Here is a 13,622-nt window from a genome sequence, read left to right on the forward strand (position 1 = left end):
GAATTAGTGCACGATTTTGAGGCTATTTGCCATGTCGTAGGTTAAAAGTACTGTACAGGGTTAGACACTATAATCTGACAACTTATTATGAGTTTATTATTGAAATTACAAAACAGTTTTTAATACAAAAGTTTTTGTTTTTTTCATTAATTTTTATTACACAGTATTAGAAAAAAAACAATTGAATAATGGAAATCACTAAATTAAAGAATTTTTTTTAGTGAATCATCCTATATATTAGTGCATACTTAGCTTCGCTAAATTTTTCTTTTTTCAAAAATGTACAATACCTATGTTACTGTTTGATTCAGGACTTTTCAACATATTGCAGTATAAAACTATTCTTGAAACAACAGGAAGAAAATTTATGTGTAACGGATCGCAGTGGCTATGGACGAGGCACGTGGAACAAATAAATGACTTTGACAGAAGTTTATTTATCATCATTAATTTATTTTCTATAACAAACCATTTCAACAAAGAAATAATGTTGACTAACCCTGTATAAGTCTTCTGATGAAGGGTGCGATTTAGGTCTCGAAACGTCTAAATCTTTATACCGATGACGTGGCAATCTACCTGAAAATCATTGAGCCATTAACTACAAAGTACTAATTTAAATTGACCAATGCCAGTACTAGCTTTTAAGTTGAAAGCCTTGGAAGAGATCAGATACGGACTTGATCGCCACTGTCAATTTCCAAAGGGAAATAATGCATGATTGTACTTATAATTAGTCATAAAAATAACTAATGGGGGATGCACTTTGTCGACTATTTATAATTTTCAAATATCAATTACTGATTTGTTGTGTATCTTAAGACATTTGTCCTATTATAAAAAATTATGTCCTTATTTTTATTTTCAGCACGATTTCGCGACGTCTTCAGGGGTAGGCATTTCGTATGTAGAAAATAAACACACAACACATATCTCCTCGTATCATCCAAAATAAACTACTTTCTGTCAACTATTAACATGTTTCCCAAACACACTTTCTCGGGTTGCAATTCTCGAACACATTAGCAGCACTAACGATTAACTAAAAATTTGGTCATTGTGAGGGAATGGGGACGGTATATTATGATTTTACAACGTCGGTTTGTTAGTAGCTTGGAAGATGCGAGGACGTAGCTTTAAACTAACAATTTTATAGATACTGCTAATTAACCACCTCTTAAACAAGTTTTTTTAATGCTTCCATTAAACACGACTCTTAATTAACAAAGCTGTAGCGCGACTAAAATTCCTGCTTTTCTAATATTACCTTATGGGATATTTGAACGCGGTAGTACACTTAAATGAAAAATTTAAACTGCGCAAAACTTAAATATTTTACTTAATCAAAAATTCGACTGCTGCAAAAAATTATTCATAGAAACTACTGTGGAAATCACGGTAAATCTAGTAAATATGTACATATGTATATAACATTTATTAAAATGCATGTGAAGTTAGCCACATCTACAAAGTATGTAATTTTGATTGCAAGCATAATAAATTTGCACAATAGGTATCACAAATATTTAACAACTGATTAATTAGTACTTACTCAGTCAGGTGCCAAGTATAATACATAACTATACAGTGATCAAGTACTTTGAATAAGTATCTCTGAAGTACTTATGAAGATATGTTATTGTTACTGAACATCTATTATTTTTACTAAGTATCAACATTGTAGTACTTAGCAGTATTGATCTAATGTATGAATGAGCACATGAATTGACTGCATTGAAGTAAACTAAATTACTAAATGATTTGAGAACATGATCCAAAAACTGAAAATACAGTACTAAGCATATAAAAAAATATGAAATAACACTATCTACATTACTATACATTGCACTTAATAATTGAAGTCTATTACTGAGCCATTTAAACTAATAATTGATATTATTCAAAGTATGGTACATAATTGGCAAGTAGTCGGTTTGAAAACTTTAAAACAAATCGCACAGCTTCAGGCACAATCACCCAGTCAATAACGTTCAATGATTATTTAATTTTAATGTTTTTCTCGCGTTATGTAAGGACTAGAAAATAAAAATTAACAAAATCGACGATCTAAGTTTCAAAGCAATATAAATATAATAATAAATTGTTGCAAGATTAAGACAGCCAAGTAGTAGTAGTAGTAGTGCAGGGGCGGCCTCAGCCTGGCAATTAGGCCACAAATGGGCCCTTTTTACCTACCCCGCCGTCCCATCACCTAACCACGCCTATGACCCTCCTCGAACCTACCCGACGCCCTAATGAACGCCAGGATTTTGGTCCATGGAAGGTCTCTCACCTCAACCCATTGCAACTCTTCAGCACCAAAGACTTTATGTCTTATTCTCCCAAAGACTGCACAATGTCCCAGAAGGTGGAGAGGGGTGTCCTCCCTTCTCCACATTTCGGGCATAGAGGGTCCTTCTCAATTCCTATTAAACTTAAATGCCTCCTAAGTCTGCAGTGACCTGTCAGAACCCCCATCATTTGGTTTAGGGCTCTTCGACTACGGCTCAGCAGCCATCTCGTCTTGGATATGTTAGGTCCATGTATAAAACTATGGGCCTGCCTACCTCCTCTATTTCTCCTCCAATTCTGACCTTAAGTTTGATAGGCTCATTTATTGAGGGCCCCATTAATGCTGCCTCGTGTGATACCGAAGATTGGTTCAGGTCCCTGGCCAGATCCCCTGGACCCGAGACGAGCAAGTTGATCCGCCCTCTCGTTACCAGGGATACCCATATGGCCTGGGACCCAAACCAACTCTACCCCTCTTCGTCTGGCCAATAACTCTAGAGCGTCTCCACATTCCTGGACAATGGCAGACTTCGTCGATTCTAGTCCTATCGGTAAATATAGACGAAGTCGTCATCATAAAATGGTACCTTCTCATTCTAAGATCACGACTTCGTCGATTCTAGTCTCATCGACGAATGTAGACGAAGTCGTCGTCATAGAATGGTAGCTTCTCATTCGAAGACCCCGACTTCATCGATTCTAGTCCTATCGGCAAATGTAGACGAACTTGTCGTCTTAAAACCGAAACTTCTTTTTCTAAGACCACGACTTCATCGATTCTAGTCCTACCGACGATCGTAGACGTTGCTAACTTCACACCCCTCGCATTAACCGTATTATAATCCAAAAACATATAAACTTTTGTTTTGTCACTTTCACAGCACAATAACTTCAAAACGACCTCGGCCTCGATTTGACTAACACCCGCTTTGTTTTAGGAAAGTCCTTCGGGCTTACCAGGACAGCTGGCACAACAGATGCCGCTTCCTCTTCTGCTGCTCGACGGCCAGCGATAGGAACCGGAACTCCTTCGCGGACATAGCCAGGTTGCTGTCCGACTTCTTCAGAGACCTGGACGTCGTGCCGTCCGACGTGGTGGTCGGTTTGGTTCTGCTGAGGAAATTCCAGAAGATCGAACAGAAAGCCATCGTGGACCAGGTGAGTTTCCGCAGCGAATTCGGAACATGAAAAAGTGTTCCTCAAGGCACAGAGAAGGGGCCGGTACACCGATTTTTGTTTTCAGCGCAAAAACGACACTTACGAGTTCCTCTCTGGAGTTGCCATAACTCCCAGGACACAGTTTCTGTCGCTACACGAGGACGGTTCCGACCTGGAACTGTTCCAGACGGTGATACATTTCGCCCACTTCGCCGTGCGGGCGTATGGGTGGCCCATCTACGTCTTGACGGAGTCGATGGGGTTGTGCCACTTGTGCACAGGCGTCAGGTAAGGGAGAAGTATAGAACAACTCAAATAAGAAACTAAAATTATTAAATATACAGAGTAGAACTAAGTGGGGGGTCAGTTTTTCGGAGATACATGTTCGCTTGAACACTAATTTGAAATTCTTTTTTTTTTCTTAATTAAATCAGTATCAGTTACTTAAGTTCAGTTCACTGGGCGACATAAATGGTTTAAATTTAAGCAGAATCCGATCTTGATCCGAACGCTTACGAAAGTCAACGGAGGCTAGCCTCCGCAATTCAGGTTGTATGAGGAGCTAGCCTCTAGTGTATTTTTGGTGACCTGTATGAAAATAGGAGCAGAATTTTGACTTAACTGTGTTGAGGCATGTTTGGACAGCAAAGGAGAAAAATTGAGAAAACAAACCTTCGATATGTGTTTCTAAAAGTCGAAAGTAGCTCTCTGTATAAATAGAAGCCTCATTCTACACTTGCAACTGAGCTAAAATCTCACGACCAAGACATTCTTCCAGGTGCTGCTGTTGTTTCCCGTGCAGAAAACCCACCAGCGAGGGCGGCAATCCTGAAATCGTGGAGGACAACTGTTGCCAGTGCAACTACGCCGCTCTGGACAAGCTCACCGACTACGGTGACATAGAAATCATCTACGCGACTTACCACGTAGACATAGGGCAGACGCCCTTCTTCGTAGCGCTCGATTTCGACAGGAAGAAGGTTGTGATTAGTGTTAGGGGAACGTTGTCCATGAAGGTACGTAATTTTTAGCAATCTCTGTACTAAAAGCGCAATTTTTACTTTTCTGTTGGAACGCCGTACTTCAACACGCACTTTAGTATTTTCGTTCTTAATTTTTTGGAACTAAAACCTGCCCTTTAATTTTAGTAATGCACTGAGACCGAGACATATTTATTTCTCAAACCACGGTCTGTTTTTGTAGGAAAGTAAAAATCGGCTCGTATCGTTATTAAATTTTTCATTGGCAATTATCTTCAGCTCGAGGTGAGGATTCCGGAATATCCGGTACGGGAACAATGGGGGCGAATTCGCTATTCGGGACGGGCCCCGTTAAAAGACTAGCGAATTAATTATCATCGTCTTAGGGTTCTCCTCTAAAGGAGGGGCTAGACGTCTGGCTCTTTCCAGGCACAGAAAAGAGCGACTTGGCATAATTAGATGCTTAAAATTTGCATCACAACCGGCGGATTAAGCTATATTGGATTGTATTAACGAAGGGAGAATGTACAAATTGAACAGAAACGCCAACACTGTGAAGGTGTAAACCTTTATAGGATTTTCAAAGCAATGACATCGATATACACGTTGAACTTTAGGTTTATGATAGTAGACAGTGATTTACTCCTAACATTTAGACCGTGTGACGGGTAACGTGCAGTAAAACGATTCCATAGACGTATCATTATAAAGGGTTCAAAAAATTAATAAATATAGAACAACAAATAGATACGCCCATTTTTAGTAAAAACTACATTCCTGTTACAAAATGTACACTCAACTTGATATATTCAACCGGTAGATAAATACTTTTTTTGTTTATACTAAAGCATATATTCAGCAATTGTAAGCAAAGATGGTTAGTGTACACTTTTTTCTTCTTTTCTTATTATGGGATGTAGCTAGCAAGTGGACAAGTGGTCTCATGACAGTTTGGCCACTAACAAACCTATACGATTCCATTTTCGACAACTCCTAACGTTGAAATAACTAAAATATAGAAATAATCAGTTTTCCAACTTGTACGCTTATGACACTCATTCTGGACACTGAGATTGGGCGGGAACTCAAGAATTCAAACCATCCAGCCTTAGTCGTCTCTCTTTTTGTATTTACACGATAATACTATGTGTATACTATGTATGTAAGTATTTTCCTTAAAATGGACGGTTAGAATGAGTAGCTCTACTAGATCTCGCCGCCACTTATATTACTGCATTTTTGTATAAATAATTGTTTTACATAAAAAATAAAGACATATTATTATTATTATAAGCGAAGAAAGAAATAGAATAGAATGCGCGTGCGCAGACTGAACGTATTATCGGAACACTATGCCAAATGAACAACACATTACAATTTTAATGCAGAGAACACATTATTATATCAGATATACCTGTAGAAATAGTAAAAATTGCGGTTTGATTAATTCACGACTCACTGTCTACCATTTTGGACATGGAATGTAGTTTCCCTTGTTTTCAGGATATTTTGACGGACCTGAACGCGGAGGGCGAGACCCTCCCTCTAAATCCACCCCGAGAGGACTGGTTGGGGCACAAGGGGATGGTGCAAGCGGCGCAATACATCCTCGAGAAGATAGATGAGGAAAGGCTGGTCGAACGGGCGAGGGACCACAAACCCGATCGGGGAACCACAGACTTCGAAATAGTGATAGTCGGTCACTCTTTAGGTGAGTTTAAATTATCTGAGGGGTATTTGGGATGGAAAATTATGTTATAAATGATGATTTGATAATTCGGGATATGCTACAACGTTATAAATTGTGGGTAATTGGCAAATTCTGATAGTTGTCGCCAGTGACACGAAATCCAAGGGAAGGGGGGCTATTTAAAATATCAGGTCTAAAGTCCGTGAGTAAATCGTATTTGGCGTAAAAACTAGGGACTGAAGTATCTGCTGATAAATGCAAATATAAACAATTTTATTTACAATTAGTGGAAGTTAACCGGAAAACTACACAAAAAAGTTGAACTTGCTAACACATACAACTTTTGACATTGCAAGTTTTAAATAGGACCATTAGACTTTCTGATATAAAATAGAATGCACAAACTGAAATTTCAGGACTTTTAACATATTTAATTTCTATAAAACGCCAGCAGGAAATGCCCTCTGTTTTGTCGCCAGTCCTAAATAATCTCTCCTTCTCGAATTCAATTGTATTTTGATATTAATTTTTTAGTTATCGGTAAAAAAACTGCTTGTATTCTTTATTTCTGTCATTGTTGTATAAAACTATATTTCTACAAATATGTTTATTTTTTCATCACGTCAGGTAAAAACAAAGTACGCACCTGGAATGTACGATTTACTGCCGGACCTTGGAACAAAACATACTTTTTATTTTTATACATTGTATTTGATCCTTTCTTTTATATTTAAATTATGTTGTGCCTTAAGTTAACTATTCCCGAACCCCTGGAGGAGCTTCCCCCTTGCTCCCGCCCCCTCCAACGCGACACTGATTGTAATAGTACGTCATACCTGACACGTTCAATCCAGTGGCGGGGCACAAAATAAGCTAGAAACACTAACGTACAAAAATTTAAGAAAGCTTGATATTTTAGGTGCGGGAACAGCCAGCATTCTGGGTATACTGATGAGGCAGAGGTATCCCACCCTCCAGTGCTTCTGTTACTCCCCACCCGGAGGCCTGCTGTCAGCGCCTGCCGTGGAATACACTAAGGAATTTACAGTCTCCGTGGTCATTGGAAAGGACGTGGTACCTAGGATAGGACTGCACCAGATGGAGACGTTGCGGACTGACCTTATAAACGCCATAAAGAGGAGCGTTGATCCCAAGGTAAAATCAAATGTTCTCAATTTTAAAGAATAAACGTTCGCAATCTAAACCCTCGCGATACTTTCAGTGGAAAACCATCACTTGTAGCGTCCTCTGCTGCGGCTGTTCCCAACCTACATCGGCGGTGGAACTCTCCACCGGCGAGCAAGACGTCACCGAGTACATGCGCAGCAAAGAGAACGCGAGGCACATGGGTATCCACCCATCGGACAGTACCATAGCCTTGACTAGTCACCAACCCCTCTTTCCCCCTGGAAGAATTGTGCACATAGTAAGGCACCATCCAACTAGTGGACAGTAAGTAGTTGCCTGTGTTTGCGCCACTGGCGTAGCGGTTGAGAAAGCTTAAAGAAAGGCGAATTAATAGTGAAAATTAAATCTCAATTTCGTTAATAGTTTTTACAAGAGTTTTACACATTCACATATTTATAAATTTGCAAATATGTATAGTCTTTCCGATCTCAATTGAAGACCAAACAGCTAGGCGGTATGTACCAGGTTCGGTCGCTACACAGCAACTCGGCATTGAAATATTTGAAAAACTTGTTCCCATATTTATTTAGCCATACCCATATATAAGTCTGGTCGCCCAGTTGAAGGCGCGCGGGACTAAACGGCGAACAAACACAGCCGCACTGGGCAACTGGGCCATAAATTTCAGTTGTTGACAAATTGCCTAGCAGTGCAGTGCAGCAATGCGGAATTTGGTGTGATTCAGGTAATTTTAATTTATTATAGGCACCTTCTATTAATCATTCATATTACAATTGCGAAAGGGAGAAATAAGAGGCATATTTTGTATACTAATATTATTATATTATTATAACATGGCATTTTGGAGACCTTTTGAAAAGGAACAAAATGAAATACCGCCTGACAATATTGAATTAGTTGAACCGGTTGTTGATGGAACAGATTTAGAATTTAAAAATAAAGATTTACATGTTCAATGTCAACGTCTCATTTTAAATATTTACGAGTGTGTAAAAAAGGAAGAAAATGAAAAATCAGATAATGAAATTATAAATAGAATTCACATTTTAACTAAAGTTTCAGTGTCCATAATTTTTCGTGTTATTAAGGGCGCCATATTCTTTAAATCGTGTTATCCACAAATACAAATAATTTCAAACATTTAATAACTGAATAATCTAAAGCTTATCAAATAATAGGAATGTTATGTCATGCCATCTGGGTATTTTCAAAGACGCCGCAGTAAAACGAATAAACAGGTGCAAAAAACGATCAAACCATCAAGGTTCTAGGTACTGAAATCTACGAAAATACTAACTTTTTTATATACAAATCCACATGTAAATATACTTATAACATTTCCTTGCTTAGTCCTACATATAAAATTGTTTACTTTTATTTATAAGTACGTGAAAATAATTCTTAAAATGTGGGGTTAGGATAACAGCAAACGCATGTTTTACAAACGCTTTTTTTTAATTATTATTTTATTTGAGTAAAATTAAATAGTAACAATGAATAAACAAAACATCAAGGATTTTATTTTTGTGCTTACTTTTGTTTTACTTTTCAAGATTTCAGTACCTAAAAACGAAAAAAATTTGACTATTTCTCGGCCAGAGGTATGGCCACCTTAAACAAGGTGTTATTATTGCGTAAAGAAGAAGCGAAAACAAAAATTTTAAAATATCGATGACATGACGAGAGACACAATTCAGCGGACAATTTATAATGTATATAAAGAAAATTGATGATATAAATAATTAAAATATGTTGGTAGCCAAATGAACATTAATAAAAATTTTCTACACATGATATACAAATTTTATTATTTTTAAATTAATTTGCTAGGCGTTTTTATACATATTCAACTGACTTCGGAAAGACTACCATTCACGTAACATTAATATTTTATACAGAGTGGAAGGTTTAACTGTAACTTAATAAAAGTTTGTTGCAAAATTCCTGAAACGTCAATTTTATTTTCAATGGGGCATATTACAAAGAGGTTTGTCTATTATTTTAATTATGTTCAGGATTGAGCAACCCCCAACCTTTTTTTTAAATGGAAGGATAGGGAAGGGTAGGTCGATTATTTTTTATTTAAAAGCTTCAATTCCAAATACAATTACATATTTTTTTTTGTTACTTTTTATAAGCAATATGTCGGAAAAAATAAAATAAGGAAATGTTTACTGAAACTAGGTACTTTAATGCAAAAATTGTTTAAAGTGTGTCTTCCACATTGTTGCTGACAATATCCTAATCGATAATAAAAAGCATTCCAAACATTTTGTTTGGCGTTACTTGTTTAATTTCATCCCTGCTTCTTTGTCGAAGCTCGACGATGTCGTTAGGTTTAGTAGCATAAACCTTGCTTTTTAGATATCCCCATAAAAAAAATCTAATGGGGTAAGATCGGGCGATCTTGCTGACCATTCAATTGGGCAACTTTTTCCAATTCACCTATTCGGAAACACATCGTTGAGATAAGTCCGTACATTTTCAGTAAGATGTGGTGGTGCCTCATCTTTTTGAAACCATATCCGTTGGTCAAATAAATCGGGATTATTGGGGATTAAAACCGCTAAAGCAGGAACCAGTTCGTCTTGGAGTATAGTTAGGTGTTTGTCAGGAATTTTGCGATTAACTTTTATTTATTAAGTTACAGAATTTGTTCCAGTTAAACTTGCCACTCTGCATGTATGCAGGGTGATACAACTGGTCGACTGTATTGAGGTGGGAACTCGAAATCTACCGAGCAATGGCGCGGCAACAAGCCAAATTTAACAGTAAAGTACAATTTCATGGCAAAATTTATTATCTAAATTTAATATTAGTACAAGAAATTCATGAAATAATGCCAATTTCTTTTGTATTAACCGAGACATGTAAATGTATTTTTTTTTTGAATAAGTTCTGAATCTGAATAAATAAACTATATTTTACATAGTCTCTAATTCTTGTAAAAATTATTATTCGTACATGATTTTCTAATGAATATGTTGATTAAACTCTTATTGCGTATACTATGTGTGTCAAAAAAAGCATAATCAACTTCGGTGTTAATAGTTAGTACTAGCCATATTGTTTATTAGTTAAAGTGTTGAGAGATAACGTTAATTCGGTGATCTTAAAAAATTAATTTCAATGCACCCAGTATTATACATGGTGTCCTATAAAATGGTACATCCATATAAATTTAAAATATTGTTTTTGTAATAATTGAGGTGCTATAACATTTTTTTTCTCAAAGTCGTTAGATTAAAAAAAATCATGTGACACAATTTGAGTTTAATCAACCGTTAATACTAACGAAACTAACAATAAATTTTAACAATTTCAGACAAAAGTATGAAAAAAGATGGAGGTAATACTAACACATTACTAACCTTTTGAAATGCATGATTAGCAGAGAACAGGAAAGAAAATTGCTGCATTTGTAACAATCACAACTTAATATCTGATATTTTTGACAAAAAAGTCAAAAATTAATTGTTTCTCAAAAAAGATTATTTAAAAACATTTAATTTTTATTGCTTGTTATATTTAAAATTTATAAAAATAATATAGTACAGGGTGTCCATAATAATTCCATAAGCCAAACTTTACCTGATGACGTTTTTTTTTATTATCTTCAAAACCCCTAAAGCTATTATTGAAAATTACGTTGAATTTGGATCACCCTGAACAAAAATATCAAAAATCAAATAATTCCATGTTCTCTATTAATGTCAGGCATGTCAACCATTAAATCCAGAAAATACGTGATCAGTAGATTTACAAAAAAAAAAATGTGTAACGCAGAAACTACAAAAAATGTCATTCCACTACCTTTCATAACATCTGCCCTGAGCGTGTCATGTGCGGCGAATGACGAAACGTCTAGACTCTAGATCGCTTCCAGACATTCCAAATTGCATATTTTTTAATATACAGGGTGATTCACAAATGATGACCAAAAATGAAACCTTGTATTTTTTAGTGATTTTAAGAGGAGTCTTTCCTATAAAGTTTTTATCTAGGACGCTTCGTTAAAAAAATACAGGGTGTTAAACTTCAAAAAATATTTTTAATTTTTTTAAATAATTTAAAAACTGGTAAGTGAAATAATTTGAAATGGAGCACAAGTATTTGTGTAAATATTGTCCAAAATCTGAGAGCTTTTCCTAAAATTTACGTTCTCCAGTGGCGGAGATACAGGGTATCGGTGGCATATCTTTCTAAATAAAATAGTACGCCACTGCTTTACGGTAACAACCATGATATTTTCGGATTCATTTTTCAATTTTCTACAAATTACTACTCTCTTATGTTTTTCGAAAAAAAGCATAATTTTCGAGTAAAACTTAAAAAACGAACTGAATACACTTTTACTTATATGATACGACAAACACCTTTTTAACGAATCGTCCTGGGTAAAAACTTTATAGGAAATACTTACCTTAACATTCACCAAAGAATGCGAGGTTTCATTTTTGGTCACCATTTGTTGATCACCCTGTATATTAATATACGAAACCCAAACCAAACCGTATGCCCAGTGTGAAGTCCGCATGAAAAAAAAATGCACCATGTGTCCCGTATTTTTTTATACTTTTGTGGTGTCCTAGTGTGGTAGTAGATTGCCTCGTGGTATACCAGCCCCTATAAATGCACTGTAGGTCACTAAAGTTATATTTTTGATTTTTTTGTGTCGCATCAGGTAAGATTTTTTGAAAGCCCGAGGACGAAACCGATGCATGCCATTTTGCAGTGCGTTTTTGAGATGCTACATTGAAATTTTTGTGGCGTAGATGTAGTACTGTAGTTTAGGCCAATTTTTTAAACTTTGACGTGACCCATTGTGCATTTGTAAAGTTATCTATGTTATGTAGAAGTATACAGGGTCAATTTTAAATATGCACATATATTTGTAAGACGTAAATAATTACGCAGGTGAGTGTTTACCGCAACGCTCACCTCGAAAATCACGTGAACAATTGAATTCTATGAAGATATAGACTTTTCGTTTTTAAAAAAGCTTATTTGCTTAACTTTTTTCTTCCTATATCATACAAAAGTTTAATTTAATAGTAAAGATTTCTGTGTAACATCGGCAACATTGCATAATTGATCTACGTTGTGCGTAAATACCACAGTGGTTCCAAACAAGTTTTTTTTATTAAAAGTTAAATTGTATTCCTATTTTTTCCAACAAAACTCTCTCAATTGCTTAATATATGTACACATTCAAAATTTACCGTGGTAATAAAATTGTATCTAAAAAATCAACAAAAATTGCTAAGTAAAGAACCCAAAAAAAACATGGCACTATATGTCTGTTCGCCAATTGTTCTCTTATTTTTTTTAGACAAGCGCTGAACAAGAAAGACCCCGTATACCAAGCCCTGTGGGCTTCGAACATAGACTTCGACGAGGTTCTTATTTCTCCAGTGATGATCCAGGACCACATGCCGGACAGAGTCCTGGACGCTCTAAACAAGGTACGTGAGCATATCAGTCACACAAGGAATGATCCTGTTTATACAATTGAAGACGATATGGACTGAATAGTGTGCATGCATAGTTGTATATATAGATGCTATGTGTAACGCTTCGACAGATGCAACCGTCCTTATTGTATCCGTAGTGAATATATTCATTGCACGAGGTCTAGTAAGTTTTTTTTTGACAAGTTTCACAGTGTGCAGGTGTATACTTTATTATTTTTGCTCTGTGGGGTAGGTCACTAAAAATTCTTATTATAAAACTACCCAAAATTAATTATTTTCGAGACAATTTAAAGATAAAGGTTTTAAAAGAGGCAAACGATTATGTTTTAATTTAAAATATTTTTAAACATGGTGTGAAAAAGTATTTTGTATTTTTTTAAATATGTTTTATTTTTAATTTACGCTTATTAAATATATGTATTATTTTTTCTAATTTACGCTCATTGTTATTTATTTTTATTCATACCTAATAACTGTTATGTAAAATGCTCGTCCTTTAACAGCAACTTGAATGCTTATTTTTATTTTTGTAATAGTTTTTTTTTTTGGTATCTGCTGTGATTAAATAATTTCATTAAATGTTGTATTATATATATAATTTTTTTACCCGCTTCTATTTACCCTTGGCTCCTTAACATACTCCAAATTACTATCAATATCCTGTATATAAAAAAAAACAAATACCGTTTTGCTGTAAGAAGCTTTTATAGTGACATCCGCTAGATACATAATGATTATCAACTGTATCGGTAATTTTAACAACGATAAAGGGTGTTAAAAAATAGAGCGTGAAACTTTGCGGATTCTCGAGATAAGGAAAAGATAAATTGTGTTTCAATTTACCCTTAAAAAGCTTTTCAAATGTCATTTCCACACACT

At 35.6% G+C, this 13,622-nt stretch overlaps 1 protein-coding gene across 3 annotated transcripts in view; it reads left to right on the forward strand.

Annotated features, from left to right (window-relative positions):
• LOC108910198 (sn1-specific diacylglycerol lipase alpha) overlaps positions 1–13,334 on the forward strand; it is an 83,573-nt gene extending 70,239 nt beyond the window's left edge. For 2 of the 3 annotated variants that reach the window (XM_018714738.2, XM_018714739.2), the window contains exons 6-13: positions 869–892; positions 3,231–3,450; positions 3,536–3,738; positions 4,229–4,466; positions 5,934–6,141; positions 7,040–7,275; positions 7,343–7,572; positions 12,602–13,334. In XM_018714738.2, coding sequence (XP_018570254.1) covers positions 869–892; positions 3,231–3,450; positions 3,536–3,738; positions 4,229–4,466; positions 5,934–6,141; positions 7,040–7,275; positions 7,343–7,572; positions 12,602–12,800 — 1,558 coding nt within the window. In that variant the 3' untranslated portion in view covers positions 12,801–13,334. The remainder of the gene's footprint in view (positions 1–868; positions 893–3,230; positions 3,451–3,535; positions 3,739–4,228; positions 4,467–5,933; positions 6,142–7,039; positions 7,276–7,342; positions 7,573–12,601) is intronic. The other variant, XM_018714740.2, reaches the window with a different exon arrangement.
• Positions 13,335–13,622: the final 288 nt, after the last annotated feature.

This window comes from Anoplophora glabripennis, unplaced genomic scaffold, assembly GCF_000390285.2.
Source record: "Anoplophora glabripennis isolate ALB-LARVAE unplaced genomic scaffold, Agla_2.0 scaffold322, whole genome shotgun sequence".
In the NCBI taxonomy this organism is placed as follows: Eukaryota; Metazoa; Arthropoda; class Insecta; order Coleoptera; family Cerambycidae; genus Anoplophora; species Anoplophora glabripennis.